Genomic DNA, 19,808 nt, shown 5'->3' on the forward strand with positions numbered 1-19,808 from the left:
ATTACATAAATACACATGGAAGTGTGAAATTTGGCATGGAGTATCCTGACACATAGGGGTAAGTATCAGAATAAGATTTTGGGGCTATCTACCATTGTATTCTTAAATATGACCTACATCATCCTCAGAATCGTTGAAGATGCCACTACCTACTGGCGAAATGAGGAATTGTAGCACTTTGCTTCAGAGTAACCTCGCCTCACCAGGCTTTCCGCCACCCCTTAGAACCCCGTCACTGATTGGTCCACCAGAGTCAGATGGTACCGGAACGCGTCCAATCACAGCGTTCGATGTTAGAACGTGTGGTCATTTTTCTGCTTGATGAGGAAACGGACGGAGGGAGCCCGCCGTCGAACAGAACGTGTTTTTGTTTGTGAAAACTGTGTACAGTTTTAATTACGTCTTAAACCAGACTGTGCTGTTTATGCCTGTTTAAAGTGACGGTTCAGTTGACGTCATGTTTTGCTGGCGACGCCGTCGTGACGTGTGATGAACAACAACCTGCTAGCCGAGCTGAGCTAGCCGCCCTGCTGCTAACGGCTGGCAGAAAGTAACGAAGTAATTAAACGTCACTGGTAAGAGACGTGTGTCACAGTATGTGTGTGTGTGTGTGTGTGTATGGTGGGTGGGGGGGGGGGGGGGGGGGGGGGAGTGTGACTGTGCGCGCGCGCGCGCCAATATGTACGCTCAGTCTCTGTGTCTGTCTGCCATTGTGTGTGTGTGTGTGTGTTGTCTGTCTATGTGTCAGTCTGTATGTGATTCATTTAGTCTGTTAGCCCTGGTCCAGTGCTTATAGCGAGAGAGACTCGCTGACGCACTGGACCAGGGCTATTTGCAGTGTTGGGGAAGTTACTTTGAAAGCGTAGCTTGTAAAGCTACAAGTAGCTCACCATGGCAGTAGCTTGATCAAGCTACATAGCTACCCCTGGAGAAATGTAGCTTGTAAAGCTACAGCTACATGGAAAAAGTAGCTCAGCTACTTTTTATTTTTCAGCGTTAAATTGAGAATGTACATGCGGTGCATATGAAACAAAATATAATAACCTACAAAAAAGTCACATGCCACGATGCCAGCTGAAATATGCCTCTCAACGGTTTTGTTTAAAAAAAAAAAAAAAAAAAAAAAAGACTTAGAGACTTACACAAATAAAAGAGGATCTGTTGAGGATACTGTGTGTTATACATGGCATTTGATCGTCAATGTTAACACATCTTAACTGTAAAAAAAAGAGACCCTTGTATAATGAGATAACTACACCTACATTATAACTAAACAACTGTTACATGATGACATTTGATCGTCAACATTTGAAGACCCCTGTTCTAGACAGATTTTCCCCCATTAAAGAAAGGATAAAACAATTAGAGGCAGCTGTTGGCTTGTCAAGAGCTGACATGCCCTCAAAGCAATCAGAAAAAGGAACAGTCCTTGATTTTTCAAAGGGGGTTCTAGTACAAGAATTAACACAGCAACCAATGGTCAAAATGAATATATTTATTTCATGTTATTGCCCAAAATTGTAGCTTGTAACTTGAGTAGCTAAGCTACCAAAAATGACCCAAAAAGTAGCTGAGCTACTTGACGAGGTACACCAATATGAATGTAGCTAAGCTACCACAAGCTACAGCAAAATGTAGCTAAGCTACGTAGCTCAGCTACATGTAGCTTAATACTCCCCAACACTGGCTATTTGTCTGTCTGCATCATGTCATTCTCTGTCTGTCTTGTTGTACAGTGTGTGTGATATTATTGTGGTATCTACTGTAGGGCTGGGCGAGAAAAGTGGAACCAAATGGTCGCTTATGAGTCCATTTGATTCCATTTGCACACACTCGGGGTCAGAGTTATGACAGTCCTTGAAATTAAAAAAAACTTTGACAACCACCGGTATTATAATAGCAAAGCGGACGTTCGTCTACATTGCAGCTCTGACAGTGTGATAAACCGGTTCCTGAAAGCGGTTCCAAATGTGACAGAACCGATTCTGGTTCCTCATTCCTCGATGTTGGATCATGTTGGCAGCCCTATTGGCAAACACTGTCCGTGACCCTGTAACCATTTATGTCATGGACGGTGTTTGTAATAACACCCTGTCACTGTTGGTCTGCAATCTGCATACATAAACACACCACACACCAACCACAACACACCTGTTATATGTGGGTGTCCTGTGTGGATGTACTCACTGAAGGTAGTTTACATGTAAACACAACTGCTATAGTGTGTATTAATAACTTTGACCTCCCCCCCCCCCCCCCCCCCCATAACCGACATGAAGCTATTGAAGACTGTGTGGATCAATAAATGGTTCCCAACATTGGGTTTCCAAGGGGTCCCCGTCTAAATGACTGATATCTGTGCACTCTTTAAAACTGATGCGTGTACATTGAAAAAAGTGTATCAAATGGGGGTCCGTGGTCTAATGCACATCAAACTGGGGGTCCTTGAAATTAAAAACGTTTGAGAATCCGCAGAGGCTGTGTGCCAGTGTGGACATTCTCCATCAGTGTATGCTGTTAACTGGAGCAGCACTACTAACTCGTTTAGTTTATGTTCTCTGTTCTGTTCAGTTTTCTACCTCTGGTCTGCTTTGAGGCAGGACTCCAGAGAAGAAGGGAAGATATAACGTCATTGTCAGCTCTGTAGCAGTGGCCGGCAAACTGTGTTCTTCTGGATCAGACTAGTGAAGAAACACGGGGAAGGTTGCCATATATTAAATCAGTCGATGGGTGGCTCTTCCAAGACAGATTTTGTGTTCTCATTAGAAGGCGGGTGTAAGTGCCATCCAACCGTTTCTCTTGTTTCTTTGAAACAAGAGAAACAACAGCTGTCATACTACATAGTCATACTGTTGCTGTATACAGTATACACAAATGACAGTTAAACAAATTGATTCATATATATCTAAATGCCCTAATGCAGGACGGCCATTTCTTTACATACTTTATTCAGAGTTTTTGTCAAGTACAACTTATAAGACGTCAAATGACAGAAAAGTAAGCATGTCACTACATACTGACACACACACACAGTCACACACACACACACACACACACACACACACACACGCACACACACACCAAAACAATGACCGTCAGAGAACAGGGATAGTTACGTATGAGTTCAATTGTGAAAGATGCACGGTTTCACCATAGCAGCCAGATATACAGAACATATACTCAACTGAGCCTGACGACCTTTTAATTGCTGCACGTCACTCAAGGTTCATACAACTGACTCGCTGTCTGTCTGTCTCCCTGTTTCCTGTCACTCCTCCACTGTATCCAAATCAAGGCAGAAACGCCTTCAGAGAAAAAAAAGATTCAATCGATTATAAAATTGATCCAAATGTTGGACACGTCAAAGGCAAAAGCGTGTGAGCTTGTAAATCTGCTATAATTGTGTTCTAAGTGGTTAATGGATTCATAGATATATATATTAAAAATGTTGAATAAAAAAAGTAATGATAGAATTTTAGCTATGAAAATGATCGATAGTTACAGCCCTTAATGTAACTAGCCAGACTGTAAACTGTTTACAGTGGGTTTCCTGAGGACACTAATCCCCAAACCACAGGCTCTCAACACAGCTCTCAACCCATTTGGTTCCATTTGTACACTATCAGAGTTACAGACCTGTATGGGTCCATTTAGCTTGGGAGTCCTTGAATGGGTCCATTCAAGGACCCCTGGGGGTCTGGACCCCATGTTGAGAACCACTGACTATCTAGCTACTGCCTGAGACCGACCCTAGAAATATAAATATTACATTAAGTTTCCAGATCAGCTATTTTCGGTGCGTGATATTTGCATGATGTAACTAAGTACAACTCAGGATTTAGGTTTAGGGTTAAAATGACAAAAAGGTAAATAAAAAAATGGCATTTATAGCATGCTGCATTGCCATCCTAAAATGTTTGTCATTGGAATTGTGTGTGTGTGTGTGTGTGTGTGTGTGGAAGTTCATCCAAAAAATACGTATTTTCTTTCAATTACACACCCCATGAGGCCTTGAATTCATGGCAATTTCTTTTTTGTTCTTTTGTCGCATTCCTGAGCCACAAAATAATAGGATACTCTGTCCTGTCATCAAATTATTGGCTCAGGAATGCAAAAAAGACAAAAATATCTCCCTGAATTCAAGGCTTCATGGGATCATGTGTAATGGATAGAAAATAATTCTCACTTTAGTGCGTGGGTGGTGTTGTGCATGAGTTACATTAAACCTGTCCATGTATGTGTGTCTGCATGTGTTTGTGTGTTGAGGTGTGTGACTTGTGCATGGGTCAGTGAGTGTGTGTGTTGCAGTCATCATGAGCGCCGGAGAGCCAGACGCGTTGGCGGTGGTCAACCAGCTTCGGGACCTGGCAGCGGACCCCATGAACCGGCGGGCCATCGTCCAGGACCAGGGCTGTCTGCCGGGCCTCATCCTGTTCCTGGACCACCCCAACCCCCAGGTGGTCTACTCTGCCCTGCTGGTAAGACTGCAGCACATACGCCTTGGGAGCTTGTAGATTGTAATTCAGCTTTCTATTTTTTTTAAACTAATCAAAGTTTTTTTCAAAGTTAATTTTAATAGATTTTTCCATTTTTGAGGCCTATGTCCAGCTTTCAGGGTGTGTGCACAAACTTTGTCCTAACACAAACATTAAATTCCCATTGACAATGAATGGACAATTTTACGTCATAGTGTAAACACAAACATGATATGATATGTTGTGTATAGGAGACTTTCAACTCTCAACTGTCAGTAAGATGTCGGTGATGATAATGTACGATATAAGAGCGGCCCTCACTTCACATAGGTGTGATTTTTTAAATATATATTGGTACAAATATACATACAATTGGTAGTCTACAACTCTACAAAATCAGTATCGACATCGGACCCAAAAGTATGGCATGGGTCATACTCTAAATGTGTTGTAGTCCTGTGTAAAGGTACTGTAATTGCCTGTAATTGCCAGTGTTGTCGTGAACTGGCTCAATCATGATAAACATTGAGACAACACATGATTAAAATAACTTATTATATATTTGTAATTCTCAAGAGAATAAATATTACTTAAAATCTTTAATGTGGTGTGACTAGTCAGTTGGATCAGTACTAATAGTAATTGTGTAGTGTACTGTATGTGCAAGTGCAGAAACAAAGTTAGGAACTACTGTAAGGAACAAAAAAGCAAACAATGTTTCCTGTGTGGGAGAGAGAGCCAGAATGGCCTTGACCAGCCTGCTTACATAAATACTCCAGAGGACGATTGGAGTGTAACTCGTCCTCTAGACTAGTCTAGGGCTGCGTTCGAATTGCTAGGGTTGTTCCCTACTCCCTACTCCCCATACGGGGATCCAGACTCAGTGGACTCAAATAGTGATGAATTCGGACAATACAGTATGGGGAGCACCGACTCTGACGCCAATATCGGTAGAGGGCGCTATAGGTCTGCGGGTTCATGTACTTTTTATTTGCATTGTTATCCCCATAGGGTTTTTTCAGATCGCCTCATAAAGAACTGTAACAAAAATAAACAAATCATCCCGGCCGTTTCACTCATTTGGATATGAAGAATCAACTGACTACAAGAAACCAGTCAAAACGCTGCTGCTGAATTTTCGCTAGGAACAGACTGTATCAAATAAGTGACTGCAGGCTGTCACCTCCCTGCAAGGACAGTTTGTTAAATTATTTTTAAATTCATGAATGAATAAAGAAAAAAAAGGTTAATGAAAATATGTTTGCAGGCATTTAGACCTACTGTATATGTTTGATAAAAAGGTTATTCTTTTAAAATAACATAGGCCTATGATTATTATCAATAAATAAATATTATATCCATTATCCAGCATTATGAAAACAGTGCACCACCTTGACAATATGAAAATATCAGCATGATTGATTAACCACATGAACATATCCCCCCGCTAATCCTGGGGCGGGGGGATACGGCAAAAATAGCCGATCTTTAAGCAATGTTGTGAGCTTGTAGATCGGGTACTTTTGGTAAAGAATTACCAAAAGTAGCCGATCTACAAGCTCTGCAGGCTGGTCCTGTCCTCCTACACATGAACAACACCATTAGAAACCAAAACACAGCTTTTGGATTTTACAGTAGTCTCTACATTGTGATATTGCTATAGAGTGTTCGTTCAGTAAACGGTAAATACATTTTCAGGTCAACTGTTTATCACGTTTCTACAGGTTGAGTTGAGTTGTGTGTCAGTGAAATGTGATCGTTTCAGGCGGTGCGTTACCTGGCAGAATGCAGAGCCAACCGGGAGAAAATGAAAGGAGAGCTGGGAATGATGCTGAGTCTGCAGAATGTTATGCAGAAGTGAGTGACCTGTCTGTGTCTTTCTCATCCTGTCTGTCACTATCTCATCTCTAATCTCTCTCTGTGGAAAGTTCTGGGTTAAAACAGTGGTTCTCAACCTTTTCAGACAGTGACCCCTCCAAAATAATCGTATCTGAACTGGGGACCCCCAAACTCTGACTAGCACTTGGAATTGTAGGAGTTGAGGCATTACATTTACCGTAGTTTTATGGTCTTTAGGGTTAGGTCTTTTTTTTCTCTTTTCTTTACATTTTTCGGTATTAAAAAGGTCTTAAAAGTCCTAAAGTTGTCACCTCACTATCATCCCCAAAATACCCACAGGTTAGGAACCACTGGTATATATATCCATATAATAAGAGATCAACATTGTGTGTGTGTGTGTGTGTGTGTGTGTGTGTGTGTGTGTGTGTGTGTGTGTGTGTGTGTGTGTGTGTGTGTGTGTGTGTGTGTGTGTGTGTGTGTGTGTGTGTGTGTGTGTGTGTGTGTGTGTGTGTGTGTACACGTGCGTGTGCGCGCAGGAGCATCACTCCAGGAGAGACCAAGCTGTTGTCGTCAGAGATCTACCAACTGCTTCAGGCGGCCAACAGCGCTGACGGTGACCGACCTGAGGAAGCGCCCAGCCGACGCAAGGCTCAGTTCTTCCTGGGTTCCACCAACAAAAGGGCCAAAACCGTGGTTTTTCACATAGACGGCCTGGACGACTCTGTGAGTTACTGAAGAGTTCGCTACATATACAGTATATAAAATATATATAATATAATAGGCATTCATCAGACGCTCAATCTAGAGTGTCAAGTCTGAGATCAGAATACGCAGATTAAAGTCCCTATTTTATGCTTGGGGCGTAGTGTCGACCGACCAGGTAAACGATGAACTTACCATCTGTCTAAACAACATGCTATCTAAATAACATTATGTGCATTTGAAACAATAGGATACTAGGTAAACAATTAACCTAGCATCCTGTATACTATAGTGCATTTGAAACTTTAGGATACCAGGTGAAAAAGGAATTTATCATCTGTTTAAATAACACTATATCTAAATCACATGCTTAACGAGAAACAAGAAAACAAGTGACCAAGATATATCTGCATAGTAAAGTAAGTAAACATGTATCCAGAAGGGATATACGGAGATTGAAGTGCTAGGTGGTGAGAAGATCTCAGTGTAAAATTGAGTGAGTCTGCAGTTCTGACTGCATTGGGTAGTTTATTCCACAGTTTTGGAGCCAGGAAGGGAGAAGAGTCTAGGACATGTGGAGTGTTGTCCAGGGTGTTTTAGGGAAGGCTCATTCATAGTCTGGATTTTCGGTGGTGAGGTGACCACCGCTCTGGTGGTGAGCTGACCACCGGAGCTGAAATAACGTTGAGCGGTGGTGAGTAAAAACAGAGAGAAGGGCTGTGGCGGTGTTTTGCTCTTCACGGCGGCTCGTGACGTCATGTTGTAGTTCGGTGGTCACCTCACCACCGAAAATCCAGACTATGAATAACGCTTTTGTCTGGGTTCCAGCCTGATTCGCTGTGTTCCGTGAATCTGTTTTGTCACTTGCTACTGCAGTCTGGTCCTATCTCCAAGGTAGGCGGGACATGTAAACGGGTGAAATCGACCTGTGGCTTCTTATTGTTCTGTGGTGCGGGTTGGAAAAAAACCATCAGTTTGACGTTGTATCAATGTGCACTGCGCAGCTCCTGCACAGCTGTTGCCCTGCCAACGTACGTATCATTCACTAAATACTCCCCACACAGTTGTCAGGTTCTTTGTACTACTGAATCTGACATAGTGGACTACTGAATCAAATTAGTCTTTACTTTTTACCGTAGGTTTTACTCTCTCGTCTCGAGTGAGAAAAGCATATCAGCAACAACCCTTCCCCTTAGGTTGGGCAGAATGACCAAGAGTGGTCACGTTTGCCCAGCCTACCCTCCCGTTCACCCTCCCACCCTCCCATGGGTCCTAGGGGAGGCAAAACTAGAATTAAAATAAATTAACAAAATAAGGAAAAATAGTGTCTGAGCAAATAGACATATGTCTATTTTGTGTCATGATTATGAATCGATTTGTGTGTTAACCCTGTATTATACTTTGCAGTACAACGGGGGTGTGCAAAAATTAAAATGACCAATCTACAAGCTCACAACGTGTCACATCATGGCACGTTGTGAGCTTGTAGATCTGCTATTTTCACTATTTGGTGTTCAGAGTCTTGCTCAAGGGTTTATGAACTGCTCAAGGAGCAAGACTCTGAACCCCTAATTGGTCCCGATGTGCCTTGCATGGTTTCCTCCGCCATCGGTGTATATGTGTGAATGGGTGAATGTTACATTTAATCTATGTAAAGCTCTTTGAATAAAAGCCTATATAAATGCACCATTTACCAATACTTCACCCCAAAGAATCTCACTCACCCCATGTAGCCTTGAATTCATGGATCATTTTTGTTTTGTTTTGTTTCTTTCCTGAGCCAAGTTTGCTGCATTAGGAGACTAAAATAAAATAATATAAACTCTAAAACAATTTTTCGTGTAAATGACAGAGAATGTTTTAAACATGGATTTGCTCTTGATTGATGATTGGTCTCCCATTCATTTCAATGTAGTCAAATATTGAATTATTCACTCAGGAATGCGGAGAATGACGCCATAGAAAGTGTTAAGAAAATGTTGCGCCATAGAATGACGTCTTAACATTTAATGATGTGTTCTTCAGAGTCGTAGGACACTGTGTGAAGAAGCCTTGCTGAAGATCAAAGGAGTCATCAGCTTCACCTTCCAGATGGCTGTGAAGAGATGCATCGTACGCATACGATCTGACCTCAAAGCTGAGGTGAGGACACCTGTGTCTGTCTGTCTCTCACTAGGTCTCTCTCTATATGTTTGTAATATCTTAACATCCTTTTATTTTTCATGTATTAACCATTTAAACGCTACCGTCCCTATTCTCGGCATGTCATGACAGGCAAACATTGGGTGAAATGGCAAATCTACACGTCGGCGCAACCATTTTCTGCAAATGTTCGCCCAGAAAATGGATGCAAGGCTTCAAGTGATTAACAGTTTTAATGCCGTGATTAAACAATCGTGTAACAAATTGTGTGTGTGTGTGTGTGTGTGTGTGTGTGTGTGTGTGTGTGTGTGTGTGTGTGTGTGCGCAGACTCTGGCAGCAGCCATCGCGTCCACCGAGGTGATGAAGGCTCAGCAGGTGACAAAGGGGGAGAACGGAGAAGAGGTCAGTGTTTACTACATGTACAAAAACATGTAGTTATTGAAAAGCACTGAGTGTGACACCCGTGTTACTGAACACTAGTATATAGCAATGATTACTATCACAATATAGATAAGAATAATGTTTAGTGATTCACATAAACACTACACTAGTAAATTATATAGAACGTTTTATTTGCCATTCCCACATCCTATATAAAGCTTTCCTCTGACAATAACCTCGTAAGTCCAAAAGCAAACGGTTCTCCCTCCATCCTCTGTTTCCAAGTCATAAATTAACAGATGTCCTCTTGTCTGCCAGCTGCAACCCTCACATTCCAACCCTATTAGACCCTCCAGAAAAATGTGATTACACAATCGCATATATCATTGCATAATCAGCCAAAAGGTGCATATTATTATATTATTATATTATATATATAATTATAATTAGGGCTGTCAAATGATTACAGTTTTTAATCAGATTAATCACAGCTTCAAAATTAATCACCATTCGAACTATGTCCAAATATTAGGGCTGACCCAAAGAAATCGATTAATCGACGTTCGATCGATAAGCACGGGAATCGATCTTGAAATAGTTATTAAAAAAAGAAAAGCGGACCATTTTGGTCCGCGAGCCATGCTCGCGCCTCGCAGAGCCTCCTCCGTCCTCACGTGTTAACAAGTAAGTCAAGCAGCTACAGTCATGCCGTCCAGCGGTCCACGCAGGAAAAAGAAGTCAAAAGTGACATGGTTGCATTTTAAAATATGCAAAGAAGTCCACGACCACTGTGATGTCAAAATAATGTGCCACGTTATGCAAAGTTGGCACCTATATAGCGAAGAGGATTCTATCCATCCCTGATTCCCTGCCGCTACAACCCCTTCGGAGCTCATCTTCTCCAAAGCGGGATTTATTGTCTCTTTTCTGCACTAATATAAGTACGGTAACTAACTATAATATTGTACTCTCAGAGAGAGCCGCTTTTTTGGTTGTGCGAACGCGCCTGGGGGACGGCATTTTTGTATTCTTTGAAATGGAACGGCTTTACGTGTCTGTCTGTCTGTCTGTCTCTCTCTCTCTCTCTCTCTCTCTCTCTAAGCAATAGCAATTGCAATTGTCTCTCTCCCTCTCTCTCTCAAAGCATTTCTCTCTCTCTCTCTCTCTCTCTCTCTCTCTCTCTCTCTCTCAACTAGCGGTATTTAATTACATATTTCCATTTTGCACCAATATTACTGCCATCCCATGTCTTAATACAGTGTTCCTTTTTACAAATAAAATATGCACATTAAGAAGGTTGATCACAAAGTTAGTGTGGTAGGCTATAGGCTACTTTGATGGGAATGCGAAGTGTCTGGGTGCCTGGGTGCCGTGCGAACAGTGAATAATTATATAGTTTCTTACCTCATGGCTCGTGCTGGTTTGAAGAAAGAAGAATTAAATAAATCCAATGAATATAATCCAAGGTTTGTTTGTCTGGAGAATGGAGATCCAACACTATGTCATATTATTAAAGTAAGTAAAGAGCTGGTCATTGTGCTGCAGAGTGAGAAGCTGCTCCGCTCTGCTAATTGATCTGACCTATATATATTTGCGCAACTGACTGGCATGAGGTAGCCTAGTAATTATACTTATTTGGCAGCACCTGCAATTCAGTAACCTATACACATTTCAAAAGGCTTTCATATGTTATTAATATTTTTTCTAATAAGGTTTGTCCTTATAGATAGAAATGTGATCATCGTTTTGGATATTAACAAATTAATTATTAAAGCACAGGGCCTCGCATTTCTCCCAGGCAGCTATGATTGCGAGCCATGCGTGTGCCTCGCAGCAAGCACGCTTCTCGCTGCTGTCATAAAGCCTCAATTAAATGACGCTTTATTTCAGTTCATTTTACGGCAAGAGAAGCAAAATGCCGTTCCTTTACACTTGCGTGTGCTGTTTCCACGAAGCCTCTGAGTTTATTTCAGTTATGCAAAATGCCGTTGGTCGTGTGCTGTGCACAGCAGCACCCCGTCGGGTGTCGAAGCGTCGACGATCGATTTTTCTTTTCGAAGCGTCGATCACCAAAGACGTGATTGAAGGTCAGCCCTACCAAATATGCCATGTTTTCCTGTATATTGTTGTGGAAATGGAAAGATAAATGACAGAAAGCGGATATACATTTGTTTTAACATACCTATGTAGTATTCTGTTTATTTATTATAACAATTTAACAAATCCTGTGTCCAGTGATCATAGGATAGTGTTATTCTTCTTCTTTTTTCCGCTTGTTTCCACAAAGCAAGCACCTGAAATAAAAGTGAAATACCACACCACTCCGTGCATGACAGCCAACAGAAAGAGATCAGGAAGCGGGCAGAGGGGATTTGTCAGTGGTTTATGATCGTCCGCTTTTGAAGGGTTGCAGCTCTGTGGGGAAGTTGTCTTCAATAAGCCCGAGACTTGTGAAACGCAGTGAACTAAGTGTAAATGGAGGGACTGGCTTCCTCGTCCATACAGCCAGGTCCAACGCTGAACGTCCTCCATCCATCTCGCTCTGTCTCGCTCCGTCCGTCTGTCTTCACACTCGCACACCATGCGAAATCAACAGGGCATTTAAAACAGGCGGTTGACAGGGGTGAGTGACAGGCGTGAGTGACAGGCATGAACAGACGGCTCGGGGACCATTTCGGGCCGTCACAAACTCACAATGTGTTGATTGCTTTAAGTATTTTAATGCAGTTAACAAAAATAATTAACGCTGTTAACACGATAATTTTGACAGCCTTAATTATAATATAATGTAGCCAAAAATATTATCACATATTTCCAAAGCAAAAATGCAGGGTTCACTTGATTTCACAATCCCTGCATTGTTCACATAAACTTTATAAAGTCATCACTTCACCCGTTCATTCACACACAGAAGCAAAAAAAGTGTGTGTGTGTGTGTGTGTGTGTGTGTGTGTGTGTGTGTGTGTGTGTGTGTGTGTGTGTGTGTGTGTGTGTGTGTGTGTGCGTGCGCGCGCGCGCGCAGGTCTTGGTTGCGTTCCCAGAGGACGGTGTGTCGGTAATAAATAATTATTCTTCATGTTAATTATTATTATTACCAGATCCTGGTATCGTTCGAGGACGTGGACGGTGTGCCAGTGGAGCGTAACGTGGATCTCCCAGACTACCTCCCTGAAGAGGAGAGCCCCTCCCAGGACCCCGACAAGGCTGTGACGCGCATCACCTCCGGACAGGACGGAGCCGGGTGGCTGGGCACCGCCGCCAACTTCCTGTCCCGCTCCTTCTACTGGTGACCGACCCACTGATCCACTGACAGACTGACGGACAGACAGACAAACGGACGGATTGACCCTCCTGGGCTACTGTACCCTCTTTCTTTACCGTACCGATAACCACTTCCTCGTGTCACCGTACAGACACTAAAGCTCCCAGCTGCCCTCACTATTTACTGGTTCTCTACGTCTCGTCTGGGGAACACTTAAGGCCTATTCATACTCCAGTTTTAGGTGATGAGATGACCACTGAAACGGTGGTCACCTTCTTTTCGCTGGTCATCTCATAAAACTGGGGGGGGGGGGGGGGGGAGACCACCAGCCTCACCACCACCACCACAGATCAACTGGGGGAGCCCCTCACCACCAACGATCAACTGGGGACTCGGGAGACCCACAAATGTCTTGTGTAACCCAATGGCTCTCAGACTTTTTATAATGTAAAGGACGCCATTTTGTTCCATTTGTATACTCTCAGAGTTACAGATCTGTAAAGGTCTATTTGGAACCATCCAAGGGACCCCACTTTGAGAACCACTTGTGTAGCCCACACGCATACACAGACGATGTGTGTGTATGCGTGTCAAGCATGTGGGAGGTGTGTGCGCTCCTGTACGGGCACACCAGACTATACAAGACCAGGGAAGCGGATCGGACCGTTTCTGTTTGGCCTCAGTGTTTGAGTGTGAACTGGGATCATGGTTCTTTTAAATGGGTCTATCTTGAAGTCATACTGTGTAACCTTTTCAATTAAACAAGTTTTTTTTTTTAATAATCTTTCACTGGTATATTTTTCCACAATAACCATTCCATGTAATTGTTTTTAAATTTATATTTTTAATTGTACAACTTCTGCCCTGTGCCAAAAGGACGCAGGCACCGGAAATGTATTTATTTTGACATCGCTGTTTCATTCCAAAATATGCTTGGTGGAGCTAGGACCCTGCAGTGTTTGTTTTGGAACTGAATTCTGGGGCCCCCATACACACATATCAAACACAATGCTTTTCCAATGTGAGTCACTGAGTCACATGGTTTGACCAAACATTTGTGTTTGATGGCTGTGTTCTGCCCATCAAACTAAAATGTTTGTTCAAACCATGTGACTACTTTTGGAAAAGCATTGTGGTGGCCATTAAACACAGACAAGACACAGAACATGTATTTGATGTGTGTATGAGGCCTGGGAATTACAGTTCTAACGGACCAATAGACGGACACTAATGACAACAGAGGCGTCGCCATAGACACTTAACAAGATATTGAAAGATACTCAGTATGACTTTAATTGTAACAAATGTCTTATTGTTTGGGAAGTGTTGGCATTAGTACTAACACTCTATTATAACTACAACTCCCATCAGGCAGTTGAGAAGCCAAAACGTTTGCATGATCAAATGTTACCACGTGTAGAAAACCTCTTTGAGGAGAATACATGTGTGACCCTCCTCTTCCTACTTTTTCCACATCATTAGAAAAAAAAGTGTGATTCAGGATATGCAGCAGACACTGTGTTTGTTCAGTTAGCTGTGCCTTTAATTTAACTGGCCCTGTCCAGAAACAAGTTCAAGTTGACCCTGGTTTGTGTCTGGGTACCAGGTATGATTGGGACCAGGCAGGGTACCATAGGCCTTGTAGGGTGGGTTAGGACCAGGGTACTAGTTACATGTGGGACCAGATAGAGCTGGGACCAGGGTGCCAGTTACATTTGGGATCAGGCATCAGGGTACCAGGTATAGAATTGGGACCAGGGTCATCCTGTGACATATTGACAGACAGACAGATGCATAAACATGGTACCATGTGTATTTATTTCAGTTTTATTAGGTCACACACATCTCGCGCAACTAATGACTCCCAACATATCTGCCCTTTGAGCAGTGAAGCCTTACTCGCTCCAGCAGGTATTGCGGAGCCTTGTTTCTGGACGAGGCCGTTGTTTACAACCCTGCATGAATGCCTTCAATGTTTTTTAACCTTGTATGTCAGCCCAACATCCAACTGCGCAACAATGACACCTATCTGCTGTAATGGAGGGCTGCAACAGTTTAACTACTCAATTTAATTGAATAACGTCTTTCCAACTGACATGCCTGTTTTGGGCATGTTGTAGGACAAAAATGTAAAAACAATTATACAATATGGCTTTAGTCGATACTAAAGATCTATTCGATTATTTTTTGCGTTGATGCTGTATATAAAAATAAATATTCTGAAAGAAAGTGCTTCTGGATTATTTGATTAATTGCCAAAGTAATTGACAGAATCACAAATCACTAAGGAAGAAAACAATAGAGTTGCAGCTCTACTGTAATAATTGACTAAATCGATGAATCGTCAAAATGTATTGTTATGACTATGTTATTGTGAGTCTACAGAAGGTGTTTAATTACAACTCGCACTACTTCACATGTTTCACGATGGAGTGAGTGTTACATGTTTCAGTTGAGCTTCAGGCAGTACTACTTACCTATGTGATGATGTATAAACGAAGCTGCCCAATGACGATAAAGTACAGTTCCCTTGTCTTAAAGAGTGAGATTGTGGTTCTTGCATTGTCACGCCAAGTGTCAACATGACACTGATTATTAAGTGTGTGTAAAGAAGACTGTAATTCGTCTTTGTGTGTTTATGTACCTCTAATGTGCCCATAGCCCCACCTTCTCATCGTACTGTTGAATCCACTGCAGCCTGTCAGTCATGCCAGGGTTATGTCACCATGGACACACAGTTGTTGGTTCTACAATCTTTTTCCTGTCCAGTTCAAATATAACATCAGGTTATCAAATGACAATTATTTATAAACAAAAAAAAACAATACTATTGATTTATGTAACTTGTTTTCTAAGCTTTATTCTACTCGGTTGAAGTTTAAATGAATTGATTTACAGTAATATCAACCCATCAGTCATTGTTTCATCAATTCTGGGTGAACTTGTATTTAGTTTGATAACTGGTGAAGAAGATGAGTGTGCTTCATCACCACCAGATGGGCCGTCGTAGATCGGGTACCAAGAGAAACATGACAGAATAAAACCTACTGTGTCTGATCAACCTCTCTTGTGTTTGAACTCACTGAAATCCAGAGTGCAGAGTGCGCAAGTAATAGTTTTCGTCCAGGGCGATGTTTGATGCGTATGACGTAATGGCTACTTGTGCTTGCTATGGCAATGGTGTCAGATTACATACATACTTACATACATTACCTTTAATCCTCCCGAAACTAAAACATATCGTCATTGCGTCACCATCGAAAACCAATTACACCCTGGCATTGGGTCCTTTAATCCACATCTTTATTATGTCATCATTGAGAGCTAGTTGTACCAGTTATACCTTGACGTCATATGATTCTACGACATACGCATCAAACGGGGCATACGCAAAGTAACCAACAAAATACATGCATGGATGCACCTGGGACGTATCCTCAGTGATGTATCCCAAGGTCATCAGGGTTTCGAGTCTCCCAACATCATACCCCTCACTCAGGTGACTCAACCGGGGTGATCAAGTCCGGGCAGAGTCTTCTTGTTACCGTATGGACCTGCGCAGTGTAGCAAAATTATAGTAATGCCGCCTGCGCAAGACCATACTTAGGCCCTTTCTGAAACCAGTCCCTTGACTTGAAGTGCTCTCGGGAGGTTCCCTCGCCAGAAGTGCCCCTCCAGCTGAATCAAGCCATTACACCTGACCTACAGTGCATTGCTCCTACACCTGGCGAGCAGTGCCCTGTTTGCCAGGTGTAGATAATCAGTGCTGCTCATTAACACCTCAGTAATGGCTGTGCCCAGGGCACCTCCGTGGATTTGTGTATAGATGGGCCTTTATTGGTCCATTGTTGATCCCATGAGGGGCATTTCTGGCAATTAGACTCCTTCAAATGAACACATACGGTAGATAGGACGATGATTAATCTATGATAGGAGAACCCCCCATGGAGTCTATTTATGCTGGTGGTGGTGCGGATGAAACCTCCTTCCCATGCTGAACTCCTGGACAACGGGGACCTTGCAGGGTGGAGCTGGGGTTGGAGGTGGGATGCTCAACACTCGGTCTGAAAAGAAAATGAAAGGTTGAGTGGCAGTGATATTTGTAAAACAGGATCCCATTGCTTGATTGGCTGAAAATATCAAATGTTGGAAAGAAAGAGAGAAAGAAAGAAAGAAATGAAAGACATAGGCCTACTCAGTTTTTGAAAATGTTGGAAAGGATGTGGCTGAAATCACGAGATGACCCTAAAATAGAATACTTTATTGGCGGCATTTAAAAGCACACATCACCATTTACAGCACCAAAATTCTATTGTGGTCCATTTAAAATAATAACATACGTGCAAAAGACACAACAAGTATAATTACTAATATAAACAGTTAACAATTCATCTTAAGTCCAATTGGTATTTCTTAACCTGAGAGAAAAGATATTTGACCCTTCGCTAAATCTTAAAATGTAATATAGGCTACTGCTACACAGGACAGTTATAGGGAAAAAAAGATGCAACTATCAAATAAAAATACAATATAATAGCCTACTTACATGTAGTTGTTGGTTAGGGATCACTGAGAACTTTAATGTGCTCTGCATGCCTTCTTTCCCATCTGAATGAATGACGTCTTTTTAATGGTAGTGATCTTATTTTACCCGTTCTTCAGTTAAATTCCCTGGAACTTGTGCTCTTGCTGTATTTTTATTTTAGTTGGCTCGCTGGTTTGATTTTCCTTGTGATTGTCTTTATAGTCGGCTCGCTAATCTATTTTTAATTTAGTGGGCTCACTTTTTAAAATGTTTTTTCATTTGTGTTTAGTTTTTTGTGGCCACAAACTTTTTCCAGGAGAAGCTCTCTGGTCTGAATTTCCACAGATCATTGAAAATAGGCTTATGGCCCAGATGAACGTTGTGGCCACCAAATATGTAAAGCCCTCTCTGTTGTAGGAAATGGCTGAACGACCCCTGCGTCATTCAAATGAACCTGGATGTTCCATCGGACTTACAGAAATGCAAGGGTCCAATTGGACCAATTAGTCCTCACACTCTCCGGGGTGCCTGATGTCGTCAATCTTGAGGATCATCTTGACCACCTGCGTGGCCAGCGAGATCTGCTGCTTCTTGCCGATGAGCGTCTCGACGACGTGCTGCTGCTTCATGTCGTTGGTGTTCATCTGGTTGCAGTCAATGCCCAGGAACGGCTTGTTCTCCGTCACCTGCCTGGCCCGGACCTCCGTCATGGTCTGGATGGGGTTCATCCCGCTGTTCTCGGCCAGCGCCATCGGGATCACCTCCAAGGCATCGGCGAACGCCCTCATGGCATACTGCTCCAACGACGGGCACTTATCAGCCGCCCGGTTGACGGCCAGGGCACACGCAATCTCATTGGCTCCTCCACCGTAGACGATGCGGTTGTCTCTGACCAGGTTGCGGATCACACACAGAGCGTCATGGAGGCTTCGTTTGGCCTCCTCGATGATCATTTTATTTCCTCCGCGGATGAAGATGGTGACCGCTCTCGAGTTCTTGCACTCCTCGATGACCAGCATGCGGTCCTTGGTGGTGCCGAAGCAGATCTCCTTCACCACACCGGCCGTGCCCAGCTTTTCGGGCTTCAGCTCGCAGAAGCGTGGCACGATGCGGCCGCCGGTGGCGATGGCGATCAGCTCGATCTCAGGCCCGCCCACCCAGCGAACGGCGGGCAGCTCGTTCTGAAGCAGAAGGTGGTTGGCCTCGTCGTCGAAGCCCCACTGACAGATGGCCAGGTTGGCTCCGTTGTCTTTGACCTGTTGGATCATCTCCAGGAACTTGTCCTTCTCATACTTCTGCAGGGCCTTGAAGTCCTCCACAGAGGTCACGTCCAGCTTGTGTTTGGTCTTGGGTTTCGGGGGCTCAAACGGGCAGGTCAGGATGGCGATCTTTGCGTCTTTCAGAACCTTGGGCATCTGCGGGTGGCTGAACTCTTTGTCCACGAGGACTCCCTTGATGAGCTGCGTGTCCTCCAGCTTCCCGCCCACCTTGCCCTCCATCTTGATCAACTCAAAGTCCACGTCCTTCCTCTTCATATCGGCCACGGACAGGATGGCATTCACGGCGATCTCGGCCATCTGTCGGTGGCATCGGTTAATCACTTTGGATCCCAGAGTGGTCATGGCCGTCTGTATGAGGGGCTCCGTGTTGTTGAGGTCAAAGGGGAAGGTCTCGCTGATCTTGTCCAGCTGCTCGATGGCGATGCGCGCAGCCTGGTCGTAGCCGTCAGAGATACGGATGGGGTGGATGCCGCGGTCCAGCAGCAGCTCCGCCTCCTCCAGAAGAGCTCCGGCCAGCACCACGACCCCGGTGGTTCCGTCACCGATCTCGTCGTCCTGGGACCTGGACAGCTCCACCATGAGCTTGGCGATCTGGTGGTCCATGTCCATCATGCTGAGGATGGTGGCTCCGTCATTGGTGACCGTCACCTCTCCGTCCTTATCTATCATCATCTTGTCGAGGCCGTTGGGTCCCAGCGACGTCCTGAGCGTCGACGCGACTGCCTTGGCCGCCATGATGTGATCCTTGAGCGCGTCCAGGCCGGTGAGCCGTGTCTTTTTGTCCTGGTCTTTGATGACGATAAAGGGCCTTCCATACTCGTCGAATGCTACAGGCAAGGACATGTTGACAGGATGGGTATGCTTACTAAAGTTTTAGAGGTCAGTTTGTAATCTTAAACAGTAGAGTGTGAGTGAAGTGAGCTGCACTGGTGTCAACTTGATCTCTCTGTTTCTAACTGTCTAAATATGCTATCTCTCTGAATCTTTTATATCTTATAAAGTCTGACCACCGCTCTGGTCTGACGTCATCACAACTCCAATCAGTGCCAGTTAAGCCCAACAATGCCGATTTGCACAGTGCACACACAGAGTTCCATATCATTCACAAAGCTCTTGAGTCCCCCCTCTGCCACCCCCCACCCCTGCCAGGGACTACATGTGGGAAATGCATAATCATCATACATCATCATCCCATAGCCTA

The 19,808-nt window shown here is 43.6% G+C and overlaps 2 protein-coding genes across 2 annotated transcripts; one reads left to right on the plus strand and one right to left on the minus strand.

Annotated features, from left to right (window-relative positions):
- The first annotated feature begins 228 nt into the window (after window positions 1-228).
- LOC308325064 (armadillo repeat-containing protein 1-like) lies at window positions 229-15,863 on the plus strand. Its single transcript, XM_080777463.1, has 7 exons — window positions 229-575; window positions 4,267-4,478; window positions 6,241-6,332; window positions 6,851-7,037; window positions 9,042-9,158; window positions 9,487-9,561; window positions 12,639-15,863. The coding sequence occupies exons 2-7, from the start codon at window positions 4,314-4,316 to the stop codon at window positions 12,828-12,830; spliced, it is 828 nt and encodes a 275-aa protein (XP_080633589.1). The 5' UTR covers window positions 229-575; window positions 4,267-4,313; the 3' UTR covers window positions 12,831-15,863.
- Window positions 15,864-17,830: 1,967 nt separating this feature from the next.
- LOC308326334 (T-complex protein 1 subunit epsilon-like) lies at window positions 17,831-19,357 on the minus strand (the record flags this gene model as incomplete). The annotated part of the gene is made up of 1 exon (XM_080779140.1): window positions 17,831-19,357. The coding sequence occupies exon 1, from the start codon at window positions 19,340-19,342 to the stop codon at window positions 17,831-17,833; it is 1,512 nt and encodes a 503-aa protein (XP_080635266.1). The 5' UTR covers window positions 19,343-19,357.
- Between the last annotated feature and the right edge of the window lie 451 nt (window positions 19,358-19,808).

Source organism: Protomyctophum bolini (genome assembly GCF_963924005.1).
Source record: "Protomyctophum bolini genome assembly, chromosome: 12".
In the NCBI taxonomy this organism is placed as follows: Eukaryota; Metazoa; Chordata; class Actinopteri; order Myctophiformes; family Myctophidae; genus Protomyctophum; species Protomyctophum bolini.